Genomic DNA, 27,705 nt, shown 5'->3' with positions numbered 1-27,705 from the left:
AAAGCATTCATTGCCCAGGAGAATAAGTGACTCCTTCTTCCATTATTCACCACATCCTGCCCACTCTTTCTCCACAAGGACCTCAGACCCACCCCTTCCTCTGCCCTGTGTCCACTGGTCTTCATCTGACAAGCCTTCCCCTAGACATAGACACCACCCCTACCGACTCATCCCTGCCACCTCACAGCCCAGTGTTAAGCTGGAAGGGAAGTCTGAGGTCATCAAATCCAGTCTTCACTCTCTGCTTAAATTGCCTCTAGCAATGGGGTGCTCACTACCTATGTATCAGAGAACAGCTTCAGCTGTTGGAGACTCTTACCTATACTGAACCAAAGTCCACCTCCCTGCCAGGGCCCTTGGGAGCCCTGCAGAAAAACTCACCGGGTGCTCCTTTCCTCCTGACAGTTGGTTAGAAATGGTAGGCTCTGAGGACAGACAGATCTGGTTGAGACAGACCCAGACAAATTATTTTCCCCTCTCTTTTTCTCAGTGTCCTGTCTCTGATGGAGATGGCGTGTCTTTGCTGCACAGGGTGGGGGTGAGGACTAGATGAGGTCCCCATGGAGAAGCACTGAGGCAGGGCCTGGCACGCAGTAGGTGCTAAGAACACAGTGGCTGCTAGAACTGATACCTTTAAGGATGATGCCCTGAGGGTTCCATCTCCAGGACAAACACCCCAAGTCTTCCATCCCCTCAAATGTGATTCCCTAGGCCAATGTCAGCCCTTTTCTGTGTCCCCTTGTGACCTGAGGTGCCCTGTACAGACTTCCATCAGAATGCCCAGATCAAGGGACTCTGCCCTGTGGTTAACTTGCAGGAGGGTGGGGACACCCACCAGGTCATCACCTGGCCCTTTGGGAGGGAGGGAGCAAACACTTCCTCTGGGCCCCCAACAGGACACCTGCCCTGGGGACAGGATAGCTGTGCAGTAAACATCCATCTGGCTGGGTGGGGTTGGTCAGGTCTAGGAGGAAACCTAAGGTGGTCTCAGATCTCAGGGAAAGAAAGGAGGGCATGCTGGGAGCCTAGGGGTTTCTGTCCCCCTGCGCACACGATTCACACATGATCACAGCTAGCATCTTCTTGAACACCACAGCAACCCAGGCTCTCTGCTAAGCACTCCACAGGTAAGCCTTCTTAATTCTTGTCACAACTCTAGAAGCCTCAGCTTCCAGATGAGGAAACTGAGGCTCAGAGGTAGACTGACTTTCCCAGGGTCCTGCAGTTGGAAAGGGGTAGGCTGCGACCCTGAAGTTCCCAGGTGTGGGTTACTCCATACATCTTTTACAAATATATTCATTTATTTATTTGGCTGTGACAGGTCTTGGTTGCGACACACAGGATCTTCAATCTTCACTGCAGTACGTGGGGTCTTTAGCTGTGGCAAGCAAACTCTTAGTTACGGCATGTGGGATCCAGTTCCCTGACCAAGGATGGAACTCGGGATCCCTGCATTGGGAGCGCAGAATCTTAGCCACTGGACCACCAGGAAGGCCCCCTACTCTATACGGCTTCCTCTTGGGGAAGTGTAGGGACACCACCTCCCTCTGTGGTCCCCAAGACAGGTAGTTCAGACACCTCACCTGGACCTCAGGATGCTCCCTGTTCAGTTTTGCCTACCTTTCCCCATCCCCTGAGCCCTGTTCACTTTATCCATTCCCAATATCCGTCCCCATTCCCACTCAGCTTTCTTCCATCTTAATAAGCCCTCGTTTCTCTGGACACCTGCAGCCGCCTCCAGGAAGCCCATCCTGGTTATCTCCATTCCCTCAGAGTGAACTCCAGAACAGGAGGGAGGCGTGGAGTGGCTGATGCATTTCAAGAGCCCCAGCACCCAGGAGAGGCTCAAATAAAACCTCAGGGGTGGAGACATCCGTGGCAGTCCAGTGGTTAAGGCTCCATGCTGCCAATGCAGGGTGAACCAGTTTAATCCCTGGTTGGGGAACTAAGATCCTGCGTGCCACACCCAAAAATAAATAAAAACAAAGATGTAACCAAACCAACCAAACAAACAAAAATCCTCAGACTTTCTGGTGGCGCATTGGCTAAGAATCCACCTGCCAATGTAGGGGACACGAGTTCAATCCCTGCTCCGGGACAAGTCCACATGTGGAGGAGCAACTAAGCCTGTGCAAATAACTACTGAGCCGGTGTGCCAGAACTACTGAAGCCCGTGAGCCCTAGAGCCTATGCTCTGCCACGAGAGAAGCCACTGCAATGAGAAGCCCATGCACCGCAACAAAGAGTAGCCCTCTGCTCTCTGCAACTAGAGAGAGCCTGTACAAAGCAATGAAGACCCAGTGCAGCCAAAGAACAAACACACACCAAAAAAACCCTTGAGGGTGGGCCCGGAAGCAGAAGGGTCCAGCCCAGTTGAAAGATGGCCCTTCCCCAGGGCAGCCTGGGGGGTGCCAGTCTGACAAACCCAAGTCCTCACTTCTCTCCTCCTCCCTGGGAGGCTGGGGTCAGCTCCAGGAGGGCAGGACCTTTGTTCCCCGGAGATCTCCAGGCCTAGAACAGGGCCTGGCATGCCAGGTGCTTCAGGCTGATTTGGTGAATGAATGAATGATGTCATCTCCTTCAAAACGCTAGTCACATCCTGCTAGCGGTTCCTAGAATGGCTGGGGAGGACAGTAAGAACGAGGCTCTCCATCTCATTCCAGGCTATGCTTGGCCAGTCATGCTGTGTGACGTGGGCTAGTTCTTTTTTCATCTCTCTGAGTCTCAGTTTCCTTATGTTTCACATAGGAATGATAATAACACTTTTCTTCTAAGGTTCTCACAAAAGTTCAGTGAAACAAGCATGAGGGCCTGACAACCTGCCTGGCACGTAAACATGTTTGGTCACTGGTGGTTCTTATTATCATCAACAATAGGATATTCTTTGGTCCTCTCTCTCACCAGCCTGGGTGTCATTCACCTCCTCTGACCCTCTGCTCCAGCCTGCTCCTACCCTTGCCAAGACCTGCCTCTTGCCCCTTGTTTTCTGCCTCTGCACTTCTGCCTGTGGCAGTTCCCCCTTCCTGGACTGCCCCTGGCTTCTGCTCTGCCTGTCCACGTTTTCGGACTTAGTGATAAAGAACTCGCCTGTCAGTGCTGGAGACATAACAGACATGGGTTTGATCCCTGGGTCAGGAAGATTCTCTGAGAGAGGAAATGGCAACCCACTCCAGTATTCTTGCCAGGAGAATCCCCATGGACTGCTGGGGACCAGGAGCCTGGCGGGCTACAGTCCATGGGGTCACAAAGAGTCAGACACGACTGAAGCAACTTAGCATGCATGCATGTCCACGTTTTCACTCCCATCAGAGGTCCCCTCCTCCAAGATGTCTTCCCTGACTAGACCTTCTGCCTCTGATCGCTCAGGCATCCTTGTGGCCCAAGTGTGTATCACCTGTCCCAAAGCGGGTGCCACCAGCGACAGAACTAGGGCTCTCCCCCTGCAGGCTGGGTGACGGTCTGCTGCTGATGCCAATGTCAGCCATGTTGAGTTGCAGGCAGCCCATGGCTGGGCTGGAGTTGAGACCTGGAGGCTGCAGAAAGCCCTCAGGCACTCTGACACCAGCTCTCATCTCACTGGCCTCACCCTTGCCCCTTCCCATGGCAGCTTGTGGGCCTGCCTGAGGAGCGGCTGTCCACAGAAGAGGCTGGGTCATTGTGGCCTGCCTCCTTTGCCATCCCTCTGGGTCAGGCAGAGGCCCCAAGGCTTCACAGGCCCCTGGCAGGATGTAACTGAGGGTAACTGGGGCCAATTTGTTGCCAGGAGCCCCCATATGGGGGAGAGGCAGCCAGCCAACACCAGAGCCCTGATGCCAGGCACCATCCGTGCCAGCAGATTGCATCTGACATCACAGCCGCCCCCTTGCCGGTGACCACGGCAACTGGAAGCCTCCCCCACCTCTCCCCACCCCCAGAACAGCCCTCCATGTTCCTTCCAGCCATGGTCTTCCTGTACAGAATGTAAGCGGCTGTGTCCGGGTGGAAGGGTATAACGGGGTGGCATCTTTAATCTCCTGCAACTGCAGAGCTGAGCTGCACAGTGGCTAGGAACAGGGCTCTGGCACCACACAGATCAGGGTTCTGGGTTCAAATCTCAGCTCTCCCTCATCCTAGAGATGCGTTTTCAGGTGAGCCGCTACCTCTCTACTGTGAATGAGAATCATGACGGGACAGGTGTCAGAAGGCCAGAGGGAGGAGATAAAGAGTCCTCGGGGCTCGGGGTGACACGGTGAGTTGCGGCAGTTACCACTGCTGTCCCTCAAATGCATGCGGGGAGGGGCCCAACCTGGGTTCCAACCCTGGCTCAGTCTCTCCTGAGCTGTGGGGCCTCGGCCAGGTCACAGGACCTCTCTGAACCTTGGTATCTTCATCTGGAAAACAGGGCAACGACCCACACCTTCCCAGCAGAGCTACCACAAACAGCACACGAGGCACAGGGCCCAGCACAGGCCAGGCAGAAGGCCCCCATCATTTTTATCTGTATCCCTCTTGTTTGATCCACTCCTAGCTCCCAAATCCTGACACTCCAGGACCAGTGGGCCCCCTCTTCCCTTCCTCATCCCCAGGCCTGCAGTCACTGTCACAAGGTCCCATAGTGTCCCTGACCCATGCCCAGACCTGAAGAGTGGCCTGGTGGCCCAGGAAGAGTGCCCATGGGGCACTGGAACGGAACCTTGGGGGGTGTCTCTGCTTGCTGATTCTCAGCTTCCTCATCAGTGACATTAAGCAGCAGTGCCTGTCACCTCAGGCCTCTAAGGACCGTAGGGCAAGAAAGGGCTTTGAGGCACCCCTGCTCTTGCTGCCCTCATAGAAGTCCCCCCCAACTCTGCTCTTTCTGAACCAAGGTCAGCCCCTCTGCCTCCTAAACCAGCCATCCTGCAGCTCTGCCCACCCCTGAACTCAGGCCACACTGTGGCCAGGCCAGCGCACCCTTGCCAGGGCCCCATGGATTCCCGGGCCTGGATAGAGGGGGTGGTTAGCACCCTGCCCCCTCTGCCCCAGCAGTCCCCAGGCCCACCAGCCTCCCTACCTTAGCAGCCCGGCCCTTGTCCATGCAGTCAGGGTTCTGACAACGCAGTCCCTTCTCTTCTTCCAGGCTCCGGTCTTCTGCAAAGGAGAGGAAAGGAGGGTTACTAGTTGGGCGGGGCCCAGGGAGGGTGCGCCCCAGGCAGGAGCACCCTGGCTCCCCGGGGCCCAGGAGCCTCCTGACCAGAGGACGGGGTGGGGCGGTCTCCTAAATGCACCCTTCAAAGGAGGGCAGTGTCCCTTTCTCTTTTAAATGCCAACTTATCTGCACAGGAATCTGTGTGCAGAGCCCTTTTCTTGTTGCAGCTCCCTAGGGAAATTATCCAGATTCCAAGGGGAGAAAACATCTTTGGAAATGAACTGCTCCCTCTCTCTGTCCCACTGGTGGGGGGTGGGGAGGGGAAGGGGGGTGGCTCAGTGACCTTGGGGCCCCAGGGTTCCTGGGGGATTCCTATAAGACAGTGAGGGAAAGGGGGACTCCAGGGGTCCAAGATCCCTTCCTATTCCTGCCCTGCACATCGCAGCCTCTATGGATGGTCTCCCCCGCAAGAACCTAGGGTGGTCCCTTCACCCGCTGTCCATCTTTGACCCAGAACCTGGCCCCCTCCAAGCTGCCCCTCTTCCTGGGGTGCAGCAGCAGAGGGGACAGGGAAGTGGGGCAAAGAGGCTGCCCACCCCGGCCAGCTTGCAGGGCCAGGGGAAGGGGTGAAGAAGAGCGCCCCGACATGGGGACAGAGTTTGGACCCCCACAGCCCTGATTCTGAGACCGGCGTCTACCTCCCATCTCAAGCAGGCCTTCCCCAGAGGAGGGAGAGGGCTGAGCCCCCGCCTGCTGAGGGGAAGGAGCCGGTCCTGCCCTGCCCTTGATCTCCCCCCTACCCCCACCAACTCCCCGGCCGGCCCGCGATGCCCCTCGCCAACGCCCCTCCCCGAGCCGGCGCGGAGGCGGCCAGGCCAGTCGGCCTGCATGGCGGGGCCGGGCCGGGCCGGGGGCCCCGCACTCACCCATAGAGGAGGCGTGGGGCGGCCGGGAACGCGGGAGGGGCTGGGGGCGCTGCGGGTCGGCGCGGGGGGCGACCGCGATGGAGGCGGAGGGGCGGGCGCCGGCCGGGTGCCTGGGCAGAGGCCGGAGCGCTGCGCCCGAGGGACCCTCGGCGGTGAGAGGCGGGGCGGGGCAGGTGGGCGGTGGGAGGAGTGGAGTGGGGCCCCGCCTATGGGGTGGGACTCTGGGCCCCGCCCCCCGCGCCCCTCCTCCCGGCGCCCCGCTGGGCAGAGCCTGCACCCTGCAGCGCGGGGCATCAGCAGGGAGGACGCGGCGCACCCTCCCCCTCTCTCTGAAAAGTCGTGGGTGTGACTAAACGCCATCCCTCCGCACCCCCCCCCCCACTTGCTAAGCCTCCCAGCCACCTCAAAAGAAAACACCTCTGTTTTTGATGTGATTGGGAGACATTTTCTCAATCTCCTGGAAAGTGGGAATGAAGGCATTTTAGACAGCTCTGCTATTTCTCCTCGTCCGAAAGGTACCATCTCAGTGGAAATGATGCCTTCTTGTAGATAGGCACGCAGGTCAGGACAGCTCCCGGTTTCCTTTGCCACCCACCCCCAGCAGAGGCCTCTCTTCTCATTTAGAGATGCTATCAGGGATGGGGGTAAGGGTTCCATAAGTGGAGGGGACCTGGAGACTAATGTTTTATTACTATGATCTTGGTGCTGTTTAGCATTTTTAAAACTTTATGAAAGTGTAAAATAAATAGGTATAGAAAAGTGCAGCTCTCATGAGTACACAGCTTAGTAAAATTTTCACAAAAACGTATTCGTGCAAAATAACTAGCACCCAGGTTAGGAAGTAGAGCATCACCAGCCTCGATGTGGAGGTCTCCCTCATGGGGGCTGTCAGCTTCTCCCCTCTGAGGGGATGGTCCTGAACTCTCTTTTGATTAGTTTTGCCTGATCAGTTTTGCCTGATCTTGTAGTTTATGTAAATAGCATCATGAGATACTTGGACAGCATCTTAATGGTTACAAAACACTTTTAACTACAGAAATGGAGCCCTGGGGAGGTGGCAAAGACTCTCCCAAGGGACTCAGTGTGCTCCTAAGCCTGCCCAGACCCCATCGCACCTGGAGGTGGGTGCTGGGGGGCCCTGGGTAGATGAGCCCCAGGTATGGAAGTTTCCCCTGGGGCCCGGGTCTCTCTCCCAAAGGCTACCCTGGTCCCTTCCCCAACCAGAGTAGGGTACCTGCCCCCTTTCATGGACTGGCCCTTAGGGACTCACGGGTGACCAGGACCCCGTCCCTTCCCTCGCAGACTCTTGGTGGAGGGAACAGTGATGGGTCCCAGGTCTCCTGGGTTCTCTGGATTCACTCAGCAAACACACAGTAAGTCCTTGGAGGGCCTACCTTGTGTCTAGGCCTGAGCTGGGCCCTGGGAACTCATTGGTGACCCTGACAAGCCTTGAGGAGCTCATGTGGGGCCCAGTGGACAGCAAGGCCCTTTGGAAAGCAGCATAGGGGGCTGTCGAGAGGAGGAGGCTGTGTGCAAGAACAGCTGCACAAGGGTCTCCATTAGTGTCCTGAAGCTTCCAGGGTGAGAGGGAAGCGACGGCACAGTCCCCTAGTCTGCTCTTGGTGAGTGTGAGCCTGGGGTTCTGAGAAGGGACCCCGCTAACTCTCAGAATTCTCAGGCCAGCCCCGCCTCACTCGGTTCACAGAATCACACAGTTCTGATATCCCTCTCGGAATCTCTGCTTCTTCAGCTGTCTGAAGGGTCAAGGACACCTGTCCTGACTCTAGCTTGGGGGCAAAGGTAGCTGAGGTGGGAGACAGCCCTAGGAGGACCCTAATGGCCCTGCCCCAGCCTGCCTGCCAGGACGCAGCTGGCTTGAGGGTGGGGTGGAAAGCATGGCCCTTCTCTACCACCCAGCAGCATCCCCTTTGTCACCTGGGCTTCCAGAGACCTGGAGACCTCAGCCAGCTCTGGGGGAGTTTCCCATGCACCCTCCTCAGTCTGGGGAACTCAGCCAGATGAGATCTGCTTGTGTATCTGAGTCCCTGGGTTGTCACAGCTCAGGGCTGGGGTTGGGTTCTAACATCCTTTGTCCCAAGACTTCTGGATTCTGGCCCTAAGCTCTGCAGGCTCTGGGCTACTTCCTCCCCCACAGGGACCTGGAGCTGCCTTGCCAGCTCTCTGGGTCCTGCCATGACGGCTCCAGGCACTATAGGGCCAGATTGCTCTCAACTGCCATGTGGGGCTTGTGGTTCTAGAGTTCTTTGTCCCGGTTCTTCCAGACACTGGGGTTCTACCTGGCTGACTTCTCTGGCCTACAATACCCCCCATCTGTTTTAAGCCCCCCTCAAGGTACTCAATCTGCTTTCTAGACCCCCCCCCCCACCCCGCCGTGAACTGCTTGGTCCCAACCCTCTGGAATCTAATTTCCCTGAGCTTTGCATTAAAGCTACAACCTCCTAGGGTCTATGCGTGTTTCTCTCCCCAGAAACTCCAACCACAGGAAAACCGCTGAGGACCCTGATAGCTCTCAAGGCCCAGATAGGGGCCCCTGGGAGCTGGGGAGGAATCAGGCACTGGGACAGGCTGTCCCCCACCTCCAGGACTGCCATGGGCTCCCCCTCAAGCGCATTGCCTCAGTTACAACCCTGCAGAAAGAGAGCCCAGTAAGGGGGAGATGTTGTCCCACGTGGCACTTATCCTGGACATAGTTGACTGGGACAGAGAAGCCACCTGGTCCACCCTGTTCAATTCAATCTGTTCTCTTGAGAATTTGAATTGAGACGGGCAACTGCTAGTGGGCCTGGAGCTCTGAGATCATGGAGAGTCTGAGTGGGCAGAGAGCCCCATAGTCAATGGGGAGTAAGACCAAGGGGACCCATAGGAGCAGCTAGTCAGTGGAGACAGCCCTGGAGGTGAGAGGCAGGGAGAAAGTGGTTCTGTGACCGTGGGCAGCTCCCGGGGGCTGCCTCCACCTCCTGCTCTCGCTCCCCTCAGGGTCCCCAGCTGGGAATACCACTCTGACTTGAGTCAGCCTGTGCAGGTGTCTGGCTGCGGGCCCTTAGCCATCTCCAGGCAGACCTGGAACTTAGAACTTGCCACCCATCCCAAGGTGCCAGAATCTGTCTTTCTCAGTCTGAAACAGCCCAGCTGCCTTCTGGCCTCCATGGGCTCTGTGGCTCCCCAGCCTCCTCGGGAAAGTCAGGGCCCCTCGGCCAGGCAGACCAACCCACACGCCAGCATCCCCCACCCTCTATCTTAGTCACACGATGCCGTTCTCCCTTCTCCTCCAGCACGGGCTCCACCACAACTGGCCGACAAGGCGCCTGGGCAGAAGCCGGCCGGCAGACATGTTTTGTTTGGCCGAGCACAGTGCTTCAAAAGAATTTGACTTGGTTGCCAACTTTAAAAAGTCAGATTTCACATAAAAATCCAGATTTCTGGCTTCCATGGACAAACCAGAGGAGCCTGGCAGCTCCGGACCCATATTCCTGACGGCTCCAGTGCCCCGGTCGTGTCTGCCTGAGACGGGCACACACCCTTCCACCCTCCACAGTCCCCACCACTCCCTATCGCCTCACCTCAACCCCCTCCCTCTGTTACTCACTGGGGTTCCTGGGACGGAAATGAGCTTCTGACCCTGGCCCAGCCCTTCCTGGCTCTGTTCCTCTGCCCCTGCCATATCCTTCTCATCGCCGTCTGCTGTCTACTGACACCCTGCCCACTCTCGAAGGCCCAAGTCGAATACAGAGAACATCGGAAGGCCTCTGGATCTCAGAACATCCAAATTCCAAATGAATCACTCCCTCTTCAATCCCATTGTCCTGGGATGGGCCTTTGAATTGACTTTGGACCTGTCTTCCCCACTGGACCACTCCAGAAACACCTGCCGATAGCAATAGTTCTAACCTTCCGGGCACCCACAGGGCACTGTGTGCTTATCCCACACGGTCTTATTTCAGAGTCAAACCCTCTGCAGCATGGTCTAACTCTAAAAATCAGCCACTGGCCATTGCAGCTACTAAGCATGTGCAAAGGGGCTCGTCCACACAGATGTGCTGTGCATGTGAAATACACCGCAGAAACTGAAGCCTTAGTGCAAAAAAACAGAATGTAAAATCTCATTGATGATTTTTTTATACTGATTATATGTTGAAATGGTAATGTTTTTGGAATTTATTAGGTTAAATAAAATGTATTATTAGAATTCATTTCACTTGCTTGTTTTTGTTTTGCCTTTTTATTTATATGTTTTATTTTATTTGTTTTTAGCTGTGCTGCACTGCTTGTGGGAACCCCAGCCCTCGGCAGTGAAAGTGTGGAGTCCTAACCGCTGGACCGCCAGGGAATTCCCTGTTTTATTTTTTTTAATATGACTAGAAAAAAAAATGTAAATGAAAGCAACTTCCCTGGTGGTTCGGTGGTTAAGAATCTGCCTGCCAATTCAGGAAATGGGTTCAATCCCTGGTCCAGGAAGATCTCACATGCCACGGGGCAGCTAAGCCCGTGCACCATAACTCCTGGCCCAGTGCTCTGCAGCTAGAGAAGCTAGCACACTGAAGCGAAGTGCACATGTGGCCAAAAAAAAGTAAATAAGGAAAGTTCTAGGGGCTAGCACTTTTCCAAACAGTTGAGAGAGGGAGGTTTGATGGTCATGCCCATTTTACAGGTGAGGAAACTGAAGCTCAGAGGGTTGGGCAACTTGCCCAAGGTCATGCAGCTTGTGAGATATGAGCCTGGGACTTGAGCCTAGAACCATAAGACTCCAAGTTTGTACTCCTAACTATTAGGCCACACAACCCCTATGGTGCCCCCATGGTTCCTGGCACACATATGTGCTTAGCACATGTGAAAATGATCTCTTCATTGTCACATGAGTGCTCCCTTTCCCTGGGCTTTCGCTTTCCCTTTCTCTGGGCTGAGACAAGTGTACAAGAAACCACCCTTGTCATTCCTCAGAGGAGCCCCTTACCTGTAAGTCTCCCTTGACACCATGAACTCTTCTGTCTCAAGGAGACAGAGCTTTCTTACCCACTAGCTCCCAATCCCAAGCCTGGCCAAGCAAAGGCTGCCCCTCCCAGGAAGCAGCTGTGGCCTTGAATGCCCCCTCCCACGCAAACCCAATCCTCCTGGGAGCCTGTCTCTGGTTGGGCAGCTGCTGCGGGCTCAGCTAGAACTGAACCCCATCATCAGGGCAGCTTGCAGAAGGGCAAGATTTGACCCAAAGCTGCCCAAGAGCCAGAGGGGTGTGTCCTGAGCAAATGCGTGCTGATCTCAGGAACCACCCGCCTCTCCCAACTGAAGATACTGATCAGAACATCATAGCGGCCTGGGAAAGAAATGTCCCCCTTCTAAAGCCCCATGTAGCATCGTGGGGTAGGGCAGTCAAGTGGGGAACAGCTGGAGGAAGGAACCTGGACCATGGCCTCTGATTCTGTTCCTCACTATAGCCCAGAACAAACAATGGCATTGCCTCCTGAAAATAGAGACCCCCATTCTCTGCCCTGCCCACCTGCATGCCTGGACTCAGTAAGAAGACATGAGAGGACACACCAGAATTCCTTTCTGGGGCCACAGAAACTGTCCACACAGTTCCTGCACACCAGCCTGGGGCTGGCCAGCCACTTCCTATGGCCGAGGCTGCTGTGGGCACTTGCACATTTGTCCACCACCGCAGACTTCCTCCCCAAGGTCCTTGGAGGAACTGAGAGTGGCCGAGGGAGGAACAGGAGCAGGACTGCAGAAACTGGTGTGAGATTCCAGTTCAGGACAGTCACGCTCCGCGCATAAGCTCCCTACCCGCACCCCCATTGCGGGGCTGAGCCAGAGCTGAGGCCCACCGCCCACCCCTGATGGGCCCAGGCCAGGCGCTGGCTGGATGCAGAGGACAGAGCCCACACAGACAGCTGTGTGCCCGGCTCTCCCACTCGCCTGCCTCAGCTCACCCGTGAGGCCTGCTCACACGCTGTGACCCACCCACCATGTGCTGGGGCCACAAGGCAGGGGGTTGTGACAGTGCACAGGGCCTGGTCCTGCAGCTCCAAGGCAGAGGACGGGAGTTGTGGCACTGTGGATCTGGACACCACCACTCAGCACGCCGCTGAGCGCTGACTACCCTTTCAGAGCAAAGGGGACTGCAGGAATCATCCCTGCCTCAAAGAGGGGGCATGGAGATGCTGGGAGCCAAGGGAAGCCTTGGCACGGGACATGTCCCCTCTAAATGCTAGTCGTGGGACCGGGAGACGGCCCTGGGGCTGGGGGAAGGGGAGGAGGTTCACAGAAGTTGCTCCAGAGCCCTGGGGAGGGGTGAGGGCCCAACAGCCGCAAAGCTTGGTTGGCACTCCGCAGTGACCAGACCCAGAGACCCAGTAAGAAGCAGGGGATCTGGCCCCTGCTGGGCCTCCCTGGCTGGAGTCTGGGACTGGCTGTGTGGTCTCTAGCCAGACCTTGGCCACCTTGCCTGCCTCTGTGGATAGGAACCTGCCAGTTGAAGCAGGACAAGGGGACAGGACTCAGACTGCACCCCGTGCCACTGCCCTCAACCCACACTCTGGTTCCAGAACGGTGCCCGGCTGGGCTGGAAGAGACAGGGAACGGTGCCCAGCTGGCCCGAGCATTCCCCTGCAGTTCTCCCACCTCCCCCTGCTTCCCTCCCAGCCTCCTGCATAGGTGCCTATGGTAGGCACTCTGGCCACCCCACCCCTCCCAGCAGCCACATCCCCCTATCCATTTTGGCCAATAGGACAGCTGGCCGAACAGGGCTCCTCACAGACAGGACACCTGTCATTTACGCCCACCAGGCATCCAGTCTCCCCTCTGGGAGCAGCACCACCCTGCCTGCTGAACCCGCACCCTACATGATCTCTGTCCGTGGCGGATCCCAGGCCCACCCATCACATTCTGAGCCTTCTGGCTGCAGGGATGGGTCAGAGAAGGACCACCCCAGGCTGGGGAGTTGCTCCTAGGAAAGGTTCCCGCTCCTCTGGGTCTGCAACCTGGAGACGGGGGAAGAGCCTGGGGCCTGAGACGAAGCCAACAGAGAAAAGGACCGAGGCCTGAGACGCCATGCCCTGCTGGCTTCTGCAGGCCAGACCTGGACTCCCTTTGTCCTGGGCACTGAATTGTCCCGACAGAATCGGAGGTGCCAGCCTGAGGCTGAATGCTCTGCCAGGCTGCAGTTAAATGACCATGATAACAGCTGTACAGGACCATGTCCTTGCTTTGCGGTGGGTAGCGTTTGAAGGGCTCCATGTGTCACTCCAGGAGTCCCCTCAGCAACCCCACGATGCCACAGGTATCATTATCCCCATCAATTTGGCACCAAACAGGCTGTTGGGCTCAGCATCCCCCACCACCTGTGCTGCCTTTATCTTTTTTTCATGTGAAATCTTTCAGTTCCCTGACCAGGGATCAAACCCACGCCCCCTGCAGTGGAAGTGTGGAGTCTTAACCACTGGACTGCCAGGAAGGTCCCACTTGCTGCCTCTTGAGGGGCTTAATCTCTCTGTGCTTCTGTTTCCTCACCTACAGTGAGGAAAATAGGAGAAATGGCACATGTCCTGGCGTCTTGAACATGAATGTTCCAGAAAGACTCGTCCCACCACCCGGCCTGGATTGTGGAGGCAGAGTCTAGCCTGAAGCTCAGCACCAGCCATTGCTGCCCCTAGCCCCAGCCGCCCTGCTTCCAGCCTAGCTGTAGGGCCCACGCTGCCCGCCCTGGCCTATTCTCTCTGCCCTGAAGCCCCCCTGGATCCTCCAGCTCAGGCACCTCTCCTCCATCAGCAGTGGCTCTCAGGAGGGGCCTGGTCCCCATACTGTTGCTCAGTAAGTGACTGGCAGCAGCACATATATGGTGAGTGTGCCATAGGCTCTGGCCAAAAGGAGGCGGCCAGGTAGACCAGGTGTCCAAGCCTCATGAGCACCCTCCCGGAAAACTGGGCCTGCACCTACCCCCAAGGTCCTCGATGATGTCCAGGGTGGAGCTCCAGGAGAAGCGCTCCACAGCCCCCAGCTCCAGCTCGGCCAGGGCCTTAGGCAGGGCCTCCAGCTCGTAGGCACCCCGCTTCTTCCAGTAGAGAAACATCCTGAGGTCTGGGCAGGCCTCCCTGCCAGGCCTGTGCCCTCAGAGGCTGGGTAATCCCAGGGCCCCAGGTCCCCAAGGCCTGGACACAGTGGGTGTAGGGACTGCAGAGTGCCTGCGGAGACCCTAGGGCTGGCCTCAGGGCCAGCGAGTGCGGCCCTCCCCGGGGAGGGGAGCATGCTGGGAGTGGCCGGGGGCCTCAGAGCTGACCAATGGCCAGGGCCCCAGCCCCACACAAAGCGCCTTTCTTCCCCTCCTACAGACATTTTACAAATTTCAACTTCCCGGCCCCCTCGGAGCCCCCACCAAAGGGATGGGCTGGCTGTCTGTGGACCGCAGAGGCCCGGAAAAGAATCCGATTGTTCCGTGATCTCTTTGCTAAGATAAGTTTTCAGAAGAGAAAAATGTGCTGCCCCAGGAGCCATTCCAGCCCCCAACCCCTGACCTCTGACCCCAGCCCCCAGCCCCAGCTGGACCCCACAGGATTTCTTAATGAGGAGTGGAAGCACCCATGGGGTGCTATGGAATGAGCCCAAAGTTGTTTTCAGCAGCTTGACTGGGCCCCCTCCCCAGGAAGCACAAGGCGTTTCCCAGCTTCCCTGAGCAAAGACTGGGGGAGGCCTTCAAGGGTCAGAAGGCACGAGCTGTGGGCCAGGCCGAGGTCCAGAATCAGCCCTTCCGGCTCTCACCAAGGGCCCTTCCCTCGCTGGGCTGGCCAAGCTTCTCCAGCCTGCCCACCTGCCCCTGCCTGCCTTCTCAGACCGTGTCACCTACACTGATGGTAGCGCCATGCATGGAGCCTGGGCAGGCTGAATGGGTGCTTCAGGTATCACCACGGGGCTTCACAGCCCTCTGTCCAGTGGGCACAAGTTGTGGGGGGCAGGGAGGATGGAAGGGCTGGGGTGGAGGAGCTGGGTGGGGCAGAGCACAGATGAGGAAACTGGGACTCAGCTAGCAAGGAGCGGAACTTGAATTTGAACCTAGGACTATCTGGCTTCAAAGTCAACTCAAGGGGGACTTCCCTGGTGGCCCAGTGGCTAAGACTCCCCGCTCCCAATGCAGGAGCCCAGGTTCATTCCTGATCAGAGAACTACATCCCACAGGCGGCAACTAAAAGTTCACATGCTGCAGCTAGGACCTGGTGCAGCCAAGTAAATATTTTTATAAAAGCCAACTTGGGGGCCCAGACAGCCACCTGGGGGAGAAGCTCAGTGGTCAGAGAGCAAAGGAGTGGCACCATGGGGATCCAGGCTGGATGGGGAAAGAGCGCCGTGCTCAGCCGCCCAGCCAACCTCCGCCACGTTGCTGAGCCCACTCTGTGTGACCCTGCCGTGGCTCCCCAACTTTCCAGGGTGCCAAAGAAGCTAGCCTGAGTGGGGGCAGAGATGTCTGCCCCCTGCCCAACCAGATACCTGGCAACAGAGAGGCACAAGGCCTAGGCATGGGGAGTTGACAGCAAAAGGCTCTACTTTCTGGGTGGTGGGGGGGTCACCTCAGGGCTGTGGCGGGTGGGAGGGTGGTGGGGTAGCCGTCCAGGAAGCCTGCATACCCCCAGCTGAGGGATAAGGTGCCAAGAGGCAGCTCAAGTAATTCAAACCATATGCCTGCCTGCCTGCCTGCCTGCCCACCCGCCTCCTCCTCCGGCCCAGGGCCAGGGCCAGACAAATGCAGCCGGGCCCTTTGGACTGTAATCACTGGCTCCCACGAAGCCTGGGCCCACACGAGGTGGGGGGCACCCTGGCTCGTGTTTACAGGCAAGTGGCCAGCATGGGGGTGCCAGACCGAGCTCGGGGGAGTCAGATGATTCTTTCCTGGCAGCTGCGGCTGATCTCAGGGCCCACCCGGCAGAGGCCAGGGTTGCAGAGTGCAGAGTGGTCCCTGAGCTGTCACCCAGTCTAGACCCCCCTGCATCTAGGCCCAGAGGTGCTACTACACTTGGCTGTGTTTTCAAAACAGTGAGCTCCAAGGACATCACACCCAGGGGACTGGGGGAGATGTCTTCTGATCCTCAGCTTTGGGGTGAATCCAAGGAGCCCCCCATACATGCACCCACCTGTGGAGGCCTAGCTTGGGGGCTGCTGGTGCTCAGGCCCTGGGGCTGCAGAGATGAGGCCTGGTTGTGCCCCTCCCACTCCCTGGGGCACCTACAGCCTCCTCCCAGAGGTTCCCTCTGTCCTCAAATGTGCCTCCTGCTTCCCACCTCCCTGCCTTGGCTGTACAGTCCTGCTGCCTGATATCCGCCCCCAGTTCCCACGAGCATCACCCACACTCCTCTTGTCCAGGCTGGAGGCCCCTATCCCTGGCTTGGCCTCCATCCTCCTTGTGCAGGAGAGCAGGAGGCACCCAGGGACTCTGGGAAGACGTACCCAGGGGCTCTGGGAAGACCCACCCAGGCTGATAAATGGGCCCCCAGAGTGTCCCAGGGGGGCCCACCAGCCCCCACCACCACCATGAAGCAGGTGTCAAAGGCAAGCAGACACACCTGGGTCTTTTACTGGGTCTGGGGGAACTAGGAAGCTAGACAGCTAGTAACCCTGCTTACAAACGTGGGGAGGGGGCTCTTTACCACCTCTTAGAGAGCTGAGGTGTGCATGCCTGTCTGTTTTTTTTTTTTCCTTTCCTTTTCTTTTTGGCTGCGCTGGGTCTTCGTTGCTTCATTCTCTAGTTGTGGCGAACGGGGGTTATTCCTTGTTGTGATACTTGGGCTTCTCATTGTGGTGGCTTCTCTTGTTATGGAGCACAGGCTCTAAGGGCACACGGGCTTCAGTAGTTGTGGCTCCCAGGCTCTAGAGTGCAGGTTCAGTAACTGTGGTTCACAGGCTTAGTCGCCCCGCACAAAGCATGCGGAATCTTCCTGGACCAGGGATCAAACCCATGTCCGCTGCGTTGCAAGGTGGATTCTTTTTTGGCTTGTTTATATATGTATGTGTGTGTATTGGCTGTATATATACATGTATATATGTGTATATATATATATATGCATGTATTGGCTGTGTTGGGTCTTGGTTGCTATTCTGGCTTTTCTGTAGCTGTAGCGAGCAGGGCTACTCTCCAGTTGCAGTGCGAACGCTTCTCACAGTGGTTGCTTCTCTTATTTCCAAGTTCGGGCTGTAGGGTGCACGAGATTCCATAGTTGCAGCACGTGGGCTCAGTTAGTGCAGCTCCCAGGCCCCAGAGCACCGGCTCTGTAGTTGTTATGCAAGGGATTATTTGCTCCACGAATTGTGGGATCTTCCTGGACCAGGGATCGAACCCGTGTCTCCTGCATTGGCATGCAGATTCTTTACCCCAGGGAAGCCCATGTCTGTCTTGTACTCTGCCCTGTCCCCAGATGGGCAGAGTGATGAGAGTTACCGTGGGCCTGATGCCATGCTGAGCACAGTTCACACATTATCTCCTTTAATCCTCATGTCAGCCCCATGAGGCCTGTACTATTAGTCCGTGTCAGAGGTCATGGTTGAGGCCAGGGGCCATCCAGAGCTGGCAGGGGACAAATGGGGGTGAACTCTAGAGCTGTGCTCTCACCACGAGGCCGTAGTGCCAGGCCCTCAATGATGCAGTCATAGGGTATAGAAGGGGCACCCTGTGGCCAGAGGGAGGCAAGATGGCCCTGAGCTGGAAGCCCACCATCCCACAGTCCCAGGTCCTCCTCTCTGCCTAGCTCTTCCTGGAAGCTCATGATCTCTGGACAAATGGCTCATACCCTCTACTTGGCTTGCCCCTTGGAGTGGGGAGCCTTGGTCCCAAGCAGGGAGACCCCAGAGATTTCTCCCTATTGCAAAGAGCTCTCACCAGCCAGGGACCAGGGCTGTGACAGGCAGAGGGTGGGGAGATGGAAACCCGAGGCTGCTTCACCCAGTTCCTGGCAATGGCCTTGGACATGGGGAGGGGGGTCAAGGCCCTGGCAAACCGCAGCTGTTTCCTTGAGAGCGGAAGTGCCACGTGAGGGCCTGAGCAGGGGGCCTGGGAGGCCCGCTGAGTAAGGGGCTGAAAGAGGAAGAGGAGCAGGTGGCTCAAGCTGGCCGTCAACCCCCACACCCGCCACCTCCCAGCCAGCCACAGTCGACAGAGACCTTGGTCGGGGGGGGGGGGGCACCTTCCCTTCCTGAATTCACAGAGCAGGGGGTCCCTGGGTCCTCTAAATGCCCCTTCCTCTTCAGCCCTGGCTGGCCCCATCCCACCAGGATAGCTGAGGGCAACTCCCTGAGGAGTGGACAGGTCCAGGGGTCCTGCCTCTGCCTCACTGGCTGGGAAGCCCCAGGCATGACATTTGCTTAAGCCTCAGTTTCCACATCTGTGAAAAGGAGTGAGGTGACAAGCCACTCCCACACACTATTGTCTCTAAAAGATCCCAATCACGTGGGGCCAAGCAGAGAACAAGAGCTCGCCCCCTGGGGATGAAGACCTGGGGGGTGGTCCCTGCATCCTGCCATGAGGCCCTGCCCCTCCCCTCACCAGGCAAGGTCCTCCCTGACCCTCTGCCGTCCCTTGAGCCCCCCAGGAGCAAGTGACCACATCTTTCTTCCACCTTCCGGTGTGTGGGGAGGCCTGTCTGGACCCCCAGCGCAGTCTGGGAGCAGTAGTTGAGGGGGTGGGGTGGGGTTGGCCGCTAACAGAGCTGACATTGCCGGATGGTGCCCAGTGCCAGCTGTGCGGCTTGCGTGAGAAGTGGCCTCACGGACTGTGCTGTGCTTAAGTGCTCCCAGGTCGGACTGCAGAGCCTGTTAGGAATTATGTCTGGCCGGCCAGCCAGAGGCCTGTTATATAACACAGCACGGGGCTGGCACTAGTCACCCCCAGCACCCCCACCCCCCTCTCCCCAGCCTGAGAAGAGGTGTGTCCCCTCCCCCCACGTAACACAGCAGACCTTCAGCTCCAGGTGAAGAAAAGGGTCTGCTCCCATCTACCAGAGGCCCCTGCCAAGGACCCTCCAGGGCCAGAGCGGCCGGGTGGGTGGCTCCTCATGGGGCCGGGAGTGCATGGAGACCATCCCCCCAGGCAGCAGGCATGCACCTGCTGGAGGGATGAACAATAGGGGGTTGGCATGGGTGGCACAGACAAACAGTAAACCAATCTGAAGCCTGGATACATGGGCCTGAAGCCTCAGCCACCTGTGAGTCCCTCAGTTTGGAAGGTGCCGAGCCCCGGGGCACTTGGCTGAGGGCCAGCCTGACCCTTCAGCCCCCGCCAGGCCGGCCCAGGGCTGTCTCCCCAGACACCTCTTCACAGGGTAAGACTACTGTGTCCCACCCCCAGCAGAGCAGGCTGCGCACACCATACCAGGAGGAGTCTGGCCCAGTGTGGGTCCCTACTTCTGCTGGGCCCACACAGCCCTTTCTCAAACTCTCGGGGGCCCCAGGGGCTGGGACAGAGACTTGTGAGCCGTCAGGGCATGCTGGGTCCCAGGACGGGGTTTGCAGAGGGGACTGAGGCAGGAAGGACCCTGTGGTGGGCTTCTGCTCCATTCCCAGGCTGGGCACCGTGGGAATGGGCACCAGGCCAGCCCCCCCGGCAGCATACCCCATAGACGGGCTGTCCCAGCACTCAGTGCGTGGATGGTCAGCACTGCTGGGGGAGAGTCAGCAGGAAGCCCTGGGCCAGGCAGGGAAGAGGGCCCTGTGGCCCCGGCTGGTAGCCTGTGCATCTTTCTCCCAGGCACTCTGACACAAACCCCCAGAAGCAGAGGCTCCCACTCGGTCAGGGACCTTGGCTCAGTCCTTGTTCTCCAGCCAGCAGCTGGGCAGACAGCAGGGACACTGACACCAGCCAAACCCCTCTGTGCGCCAAGCCCTGGACCCAGAGCCCTGGAGATGGATCTCCTTTAAGCCGCTTAGCAATGCTGTCTTTGCGTTACTATCTCCCCATCATCCAGAGCCGGAAGGGAGGCTCAAGGGGGCCTAGAGACCTGCCTGGGTCAGCCGGGAAGTGGGCGGGGGCTGCTACCAGAGTCTCCTTGCCACCACCTCCACCCTGTGTCACTGCTCCCTTCAGGGTCAGAATAGTCAAGCTCCACGTGCTACCAGGGTGCAGTCAATTCATGCCGTCCCCACCCATCGCTGCCAGCACCCTGGACTGAGACACGGGGACTCTGGGGCCCCTTTCCAGGGTCCTTCCTCTCCCCAGATGCACCGTGCTTTGGGACTCTGGGACCCACTGATCACAGCCCTCCAAGAAAATGGGTCCCTTCCTGGGCTCTCTTGAGTGTGTGGGGGAGGGTGACAGCCAGACAACAGGCCCCTCAGACCCAGGCAACTCCCCAGAGGGAAGGAGTGGGAGGTCTAGCCACTGTCCAGCATCTGGCCTGACTGTCCTCATCCACCCGTCTGCCCACCACAGCCTGGGGACAAGCACACCCTCAGGCTAGCTGGCCATGGACCAGCTGCCCACATCATTCTCAGCTCTGCATCTAGAATGCCCTGGCCCCCACTCAGGCCATCACCACTGTGTCTAGGCCCCCTGTCTCATTCTTGCCTCTCCAAGTTGGCCTCCAGAATGCAGCCTGGCGCCTGGCTGAGATCCCAGCTCCTGCTGGCTGTGTGACCTTGGGCAACTTACTTAGCCTCTCTGGGCTTCTGTTCCCTCATCTATCCAGTGAAGATACTCACAGGGCAGCTGTGGGGATTAAAATGACTTAGTCCAGAAGAGCATCCTCCACAGTCGGTGGACAATGACCAAAAATCACAGCAAGAATACAAAGCAAATCTGAAAATGTCCCTGTTTTGATTAAAAATTCACTCCCTATCATCTGTGGGACAAGGTCACCCTCCCTGGCATGGCCACTCACACCTTGCTGGACCTGTCCCCACCCACTTCTCTCTGGTGGAGCCATCTCCCAACCTCAGCCAGGCAACTCTGATCCAACCTCTACTGCAGGTGACCATACAGAAAGGTACAGGCTGGATCCTTCTGCACTGAGAGCCCCTTGAAGCAGCTGTGTGTGTGTGTGTGAGTCCCTTAGTCATGTCTGACTCTTTGTGACCCCATGGGCTGTAGCCCACCAGGCTCCTCTGTCCATGGACTTCTCCAGGCAAGAATACTGGAGTGGATTGCCATTCCCTTCTCCAAGGGATCTTCCCAACCCAGGGATTGAACGTGGGTCTCCTGCACTGCAGGCGGATTCTTTTCTGTTTGAGCCACCTCCCCTGAACACAGGACTGAGGCCAGCCTGGAAAAGAGCAGGTGCCAGGGATTGCTCACTGACTGAATGAGTTCATAACCAACCATTGCTCACAGGGTCAACTTCCGAATACCTCAAAACTTCGTCCAGTGAAGGTGGCCAGGAGGATCCCTGTGCAGTGGGCAGCCCACAGGCCTGAACACCCAGCCTGAGGTCAGACCTGGCCACCTCGTGGGAGGAGTAGAGACCCCAGCTAGACCCAGGCCCTGTCAGCTGGTGCGCCAGGGTTTTCCCAGCTGGGAGTGGGCGGGGGGGAAAGGAGGAAATGGAGGCCTGCCTGTATCCCCAGGGCTGTCTGTGGCTATGGCAGGGTGGCCACATTCCACTCTTGCTGCCAGCTGCTGGCCACTGCAGGCTTTCAAACCTGGCCAGACAGTCTGAAAGGCTGGGCCCTCTGGAGGGCCAAGTCTGTCCAAGGAACAAAGGCGTTTGAGCCAGGCTCCCAACCACAGAAAAGACTGGCCAGACTTCCAGGACAGCTGGGATTTCAAAATATCTATCCCATTGTTGGAACGCTGATCCCAATGGTTGGAAAGTATTGTTGCCATCCCCTTGGACATCCCTGCAGAGACCCAGGTTGCCTGGGATGGGCTTTGTCTCCTTCTTGGCCCATGGAGGCCAGAGACCTCTCCTTCCCCCCAAGGCAAGGATGCAGGCCCAGCCTACAAGACACAGTTTCTGGGCAGGGCAACTGCTGGCTGTAATAGCTTACAGTGAATGCTGGTGCTCGAAGAGCCTCCTATTGGGCCTGGAGAGGGGCTGCCTCGGTCCCGTTCATTTGTAGTGCAAGAAAAATATCTGCTAATGGACAGAGAGTGACCATGAGTGTGCAAGTGCATCTGTGTGTGTGAGTGCATATGCACACTATTGAAGATACTCCTCTCTGAGGAAGGTGAGTTGGAACAGAGACTGGAGTGATGTGAAGCAGCTAGTCGTGCAGACTAGCTGTAAAGGAGCTAGATGTGAAGGAGCAAGTGCAAGGGCCCTGGGGAAAGGACATATAATGTGCTGAAGTTAAGGTGACCAAGGTCTACTTCACCTTGCCCAGACTAAGAGGAGTCCCAGGACACAAGACTTTCAGGGGTTTTCTTTTTTAGTAATTTTTATTTATTTATTTGGCTGTGCTGGGTCTTAGTTGCAGCATGTGGATCTAGTTCTCTGACCAGGGATGGAACCTGGGCCCCTTGTATTGGGAGCACAGAACCTTAGCCACTGGACCGCCAGGCACGGAGGTCCCGGGGCTTCTAGTTTTAAAATCAGGATATGTTGGTCACCCAAAGTGAAAACAGAGGCAGGTTTTATTTTCTGCGGATCCAAAATCACTGTGGATTGTGACTGCAGCCATGAAATTAAAAGACACTTTCTCCTTGAAAGAAAAGCTATGACAAACCTAGACAGTGTATTAAAAAGCAGAGATATCACTTTGCCAACAAAGATCCAGATAGTCAAAGCTTTGGTTTTTCCAGTGGTCATGAATGGATGTGAGAATTAGACCATAAAGAAGGCTGAATGCCAAAGAACTGATGCTTTCAAACTGTGGTACTGGAGAAGACTTTGAGTCCCTTGGACAGCAAGGAGGTCAAACCAGTCCATCCTAAAGGAAATCAACCCTGTATATTCATTGGAAGGACTGATGCTGAAGCTGAACCTCCAATACTTTGGCCGCCTGATGCCAAGAGCCGACTCATTGGTCAAGACCTTGATGCTGGGAAAGATTGAAGGCAGGAGGAAAAGGTGGTGACAGAAGAGGAGATGGTTGGATGGCATCACTGACTCAATGGACATGAGTTTGAACAAACTCTGGGAGATAGTGAAGGACAGGGAAGCCTGGTATGCTGCAGTCCATGAGGTTCACGAACTCAACTTAGTGGCTAAACCACAGGAGGATCGTGGAGTGCCCTTGATGCCCCCCACCTGTGGAAGTTTCAGAGGCATGATGTCAGAGCCTGCAGCTGTCCTTGTCCCTCAGCCAAGAGCCACAGCATTTCAGTAATGGGAGTGGACAAAGAAGAGAAGTGCCTGAGGCCGTGTAAGGGGACCCCATCCAGCCACCCATACTCATGTGCCAGGGATAGGCTCCGGACAGATGATGACCAGACATAGAAAGCACACGAAGAGCTGAAATACTCTGCTCCTGGGGGACAAATGGCTTTCTGTAGCCCCTGACAGCCTGGAGCTAGCCATTAAAAAGCAAAATGTCCAGCACGGCCAATAAATGAAATTATTTTTCAAAAATGTAAAATGCTAATCCTCTTCCACCCAGTAATTCCACATCCAGAAATGTATTCTATAGATACTCTTTTCACAAGTCCACAGGTATAAGGATGCTCACTACATCACCACTTACAGGAGTGAAAAACTGGAAATAACTCCAAATGTCCACTCACAGAGGGTCAGTTTAAAAATTAAGTATATCAATACATATCACTATCATGAAGCCGTTAAAAAGAACAAGGTGGACTTTTATATACTGCAGTTTTTAATGTCCAAAATACAGTATTAATTGGAAAAAGCAACTGCATATTTCCCTCAATTTCATGTCAACACTTTTACATATATGTGCATATTTAGGTATGTGCGCTGTGTATATATTCAGAGAAAAAATCTGAAATACAATTGGAAATAACAGAAAATCAGAACTTATAGCTTCATTATTTATGTGCTGTTTGAGAATTTTATAATGAAAATATATTACTTGTATAAGCAGAACAGGGTTTCCCTGTTATACTCCCTTTACCATCTGGTGGCTCAGATGGTAAAGAGTCTGCCTGCAGTGCAGGAGAGCTGGGTTCAATCCCTGAGTCAGGAAGATCCCCTGGAGAAGGGAATGGCAACCCACTCCAGTATTCTCGCCTGGAGAAGTCCATGGACAGAGGAGCCTGGTGGGCTACACCCCGTGGAGTTGCAGAGAAATGGACACGACTGAGAGACTAACACACATGCCAGCAGAACAAAGTATACACACATACATATGCATGTGCATACATGCATGTATATACTTTTTAAATTTATATGCTAACTTAAACGGTTTAAATGACCACCTTTCACTTGCATTATGGCAAAAGTGTTAGTTGCTCAGTTGTGTCCAACCCTTCATGACCTCGTGGACTGTATAGCCTGCCAGGCTCCTCTGTCCATGGAATTCTCCAAGCAAGACTACTGGAGTGGGTAACCATTTCCTTCTCCAGGGGATCTTCCCGACCTAGGGATCGAACCTGGGTCTCCTGCAGTGCAGGCAGATTCTTTACCATCTGAGCCACCATGAAGTTTCCTGATTCTTTGTCATATTCTCCTCCTCATACTCCTCCAAATCCGCTCTCCAAACTGCTATCAAAAAGGATTTTCTAAAATGCAAGTCAGAAAATGCTACCTACTCTATTATAAAAATGCTTAAATGCTCATCGCCCCAAGGATGAAATCTGAATTCTGTAAGATGCTCGGCCATCCTCTCTCTGGATCAAGCACAATTTCTTTATACTCCCCCCTTCCCACAGCACCCACAAGAACCCACCCACCTCTCAGTCTTTCCAAAGTGTGTCCCAATCATGCTGCACAAAATGCCATTTCTAGCTCTTGCTTTTCTCTCTTCCTGAAATCAAACCTTTCTATCCATAGTCTTTACCTAACTGATATCACTGTATCCTTTTGGTGATGTGATTCCTTAAAAAGAATCCCCCAGATGGGTGTTATAAGAGGAACCTCTCTTATGTATGAACCCATTACCCTACAGTCGCATCGCTCTGTTTAATACACATCAAACTGCTTTTCAATTTCCTGTTTTCCTGTCCTTGGCACACAGTGGTAGGATTCTAAAAGGACGGGCATTTATCTTGCTCATCACCACCAGCCCAGCCCCTGGCACAATGCCCGACAATTAATATGACCTCAGTAAATATTCTGCCAAAGCTTGTTTAAAACTTGGAAACATGGCAAAAGCATAACTAGCGGTCCTGTGTTCTTTTCCCCCTTCTTTGGCCACACCACATGGCCTAGCAGGATCTTACTTCCCCAGCCAGGGGTCAAACCCACACCCCCGGCAGAGAAAGTGAAGAATCTTAGTCACCGGACTGCCAGGGAATTTACACCACTTGTCCTTCAATATCAAAAACAAATCAGTAAAGGGCTTAAAGACATAATCAGGGACTTCCCTGAAGGTCCAGTGGTTATGACTCCAAGCTTCCACTGTTGGGGATCTGGTTCAACCCCTGGTTCGATCAGGAAACTAAGATCCCACTAACCTCATGGTGTGGCCAAAAAAATGATTAATTAATTTAAAAGACACAAACAAACTGAAGCAGCAGGGGTGGGCTATTCTCTGATGTCCATGTGGCAGCCATGATTTGGGGCTGTAGCCCACATCTCACACAAGCCTGGAAACAATCTCCCCCGCAGTAAGTGAGCTGTGATGGACCTTGAGTGAACTGGACATGGGTCACTGGAGGCTCATATATTAGCGTGAGAGGCACCTGTCCATTTAACTCTCTGGCCACTCCCAGCAGAGACCCCAGCATGGTAGGTAAGTTTTGCATGGGGGTATGAGCTAGAGGAAGACTACATCAGCAGTGCAGACCCTTCCCGGGGAGGGGATGGCCCTGCAGGGAGGCCGAGTGAGTGCTCAGAGTCCTGTGTGATTCACTGTCTGCTTCCTAAATCTGTCTTGGTCCAGCCACGGGGGTGGGGGAGGGGGTGGTGGGCCGACAAAGGTCGGAATGAGGGCTCCTCTGTGAGTGCTGAGAGGTCAGCAGCTAACACACCTTCAAGCCATTTTCTCTTTGGCCAGGAACAGGGTGTTTCCCAGGCCAGGGTTCTGACGGTGGAGTGCTGGAAGCCTATTTGAGTCCACACACACCTTTCCTGATCCCCCATTGCCAAAATGCGTCACGGCGTGCATCAGAAGTGAACCTACAAATATCTATGGTTTCAGAGGAATGTCGTGGCCCTACAAAGCTACAGTTGGGAGCCTGCTCCTGGCCATCCTGCCAGTGGGGACCCAGCTTTAATGCACAAAACTGGTTTGCAAGTCTGGGGGCTGCTTTCTCACCTACCTTCTAAATCCCAGAAGAGGAAGCTGGACAGCCTCCCCCACCGCAGGCCCTCCCAGCCCCATCCTCAGCAGCCGCCAGTGGAGCAGCTCTTCATATGCGACCCTGTTCTTTCTTCTTTCAGGGGTCGGATGGCTGAAACCGAAAGCCTCCTTTCCCTGCACCTAAGTCAGAGCTGATGGCCAACCCTGCATTCCAGGCTCTCAGTTCATTAAATCACCCCTTAGGACGGAATGTGCGCCCAGCCTGCAGGAAATGTTCTCAAATGGCCCAGGCGAATTCTGCAAGTGAGGGGTCATAACCAAGCCCCTCCAAGACCCACCAAATCCCCTTTTCTCCCTCCTCTTCAACCCTCTTTTCTGAACCAGAGGAAGAAAATATACTCACCAGTTCCTGAATGGAGGCTGAGCCAGCTGTGCGGTGGAGACCCGTGTTTTGTCAGGACAGAATTCATGTTTGACCTCAGGTGGTGGCACCTTGCCTGGCCCTTGAGCCACGTGCTAGACCCGCAGTCTCCGTCCCTCTCTGCCCAGCTGCAGTCCCAACCCTGGAGGGCTTCTCCTCAACTCAGCCCCGATCTTGATTTCTCCAGCTGAGTCATCTGCACAGAAAACCACTGAACTCTCGGCCCTGCCAATCTGCCTCTCCTCCAACTCAGGCCCCCTGGGCGCTGTATGTTTTAACGTATGGACTCAGTGGCTGGGGTTTGCACCGTGTTTTCTTGCTGCCGGTTTCCTCTCCTTGGATTTTCCATCCCCAAGTACCCATGTGCTCCCTGGAACGCACTTCTCACACTGTTGGCTCCCTCGGCAGGGGCCTTCCTTTCTTTTCAGGAAAGCAGCACCACGAAGACCCTTCCCGGCTGGACTCCTCAGCGGGGAGGAAGGCCTGAAAGTTTGTGGCTTGTCCCTGCCGGGCTGACATTCACAGCCCGGAGACCAGCTCCGAAGCATTAGAAATATCCCAGGCAGTCTGCTGAGCGCCACAGCAGCATCGGGGCCAGTCGCCATGGCAACCCTTGGCTTCCCAGCCCAACACATTGTCTGCCCAGCTTGACTCTGTTAGCTGATTCCCAAGACTGCTTACTCAGCTCCCGGGATCTCCAGATTGGACCCGCTGCCCCTCAACTCCAAGTGTGGCTCCTTTCAGACTGCTCCCTCACCCTGCGGCCCACCCTCTGTCCTCTTCTTTTCCTGGCAAAGCCTTGGAACTCTTTCACTCGGCCAAACCTTTCTGGAGGCCCTGCATCACGTGGCTCCTCTACTGCACAGATGGGCCCCATATTTATCTTAGCCACTGTTCAGGCTCAGCCTGGCAGCCAAGTCTCGTTGCCTCTGCCAGGTCCCACCCTGGGGCCGAGGGCAGAGGGGCCAAGC

At 55.8% G+C, this 27,705-nt stretch overlaps 1 protein-coding gene across 4 annotated transcripts in view; it reads right to left on the bottom strand.

Moving 5' to 3' along the window:
- Positions 1–27,184, bottom strand: part of PLEKHG5 (pleckstrin homology and RhoGEF domain containing G5) — a 52,204-nt gene extending 25,020 nt beyond the window's left edge. The window contains exons 1-2 of one of the 4 annotated variants that reach the window (XM_070768289.1): positions 26,717–27,184; positions 5,030–5,106 (exon numbers count right to left, since the gene is read on the bottom strand). In XM_070768289.1, the coding sequence (XP_070624390.1) occupies positions 5,030–5,106; positions 26,717–26,783 (144 nt within the window). In that variant the 5' untranslated portion in view covers positions 26,784–27,184. Of the gene's footprint in view, positions 1–5,029; positions 5,107–6,030; positions 6,188–26,716 lie in introns of those variants that run through there. The other 3 variants (XM_070768285.1, XM_070768284.1, XM_070768288.1) reach the window with 3 other exon arrangements.
- Positions 27,185–27,705: the final 521 nt, after the last annotated feature.

Source organism: Bos indicus, chromosome 16 (assembly GCF_029378745.1).
Source record: "Bos indicus isolate NIAB-ARS_2022 breed Sahiwal x Tharparkar chromosome 16, NIAB-ARS_B.indTharparkar_mat_pri_1.0, whole genome shotgun sequence".
NCBI lineage: Eukaryota > Metazoa > Chordata > Mammalia > Artiodactyla > Bovidae > Bos > Bos indicus.
The sequence above is the reverse complement of the archived record's forward strand: the minus strand, read 5'-3'. Positions and strand labels throughout refer to the sequence as shown.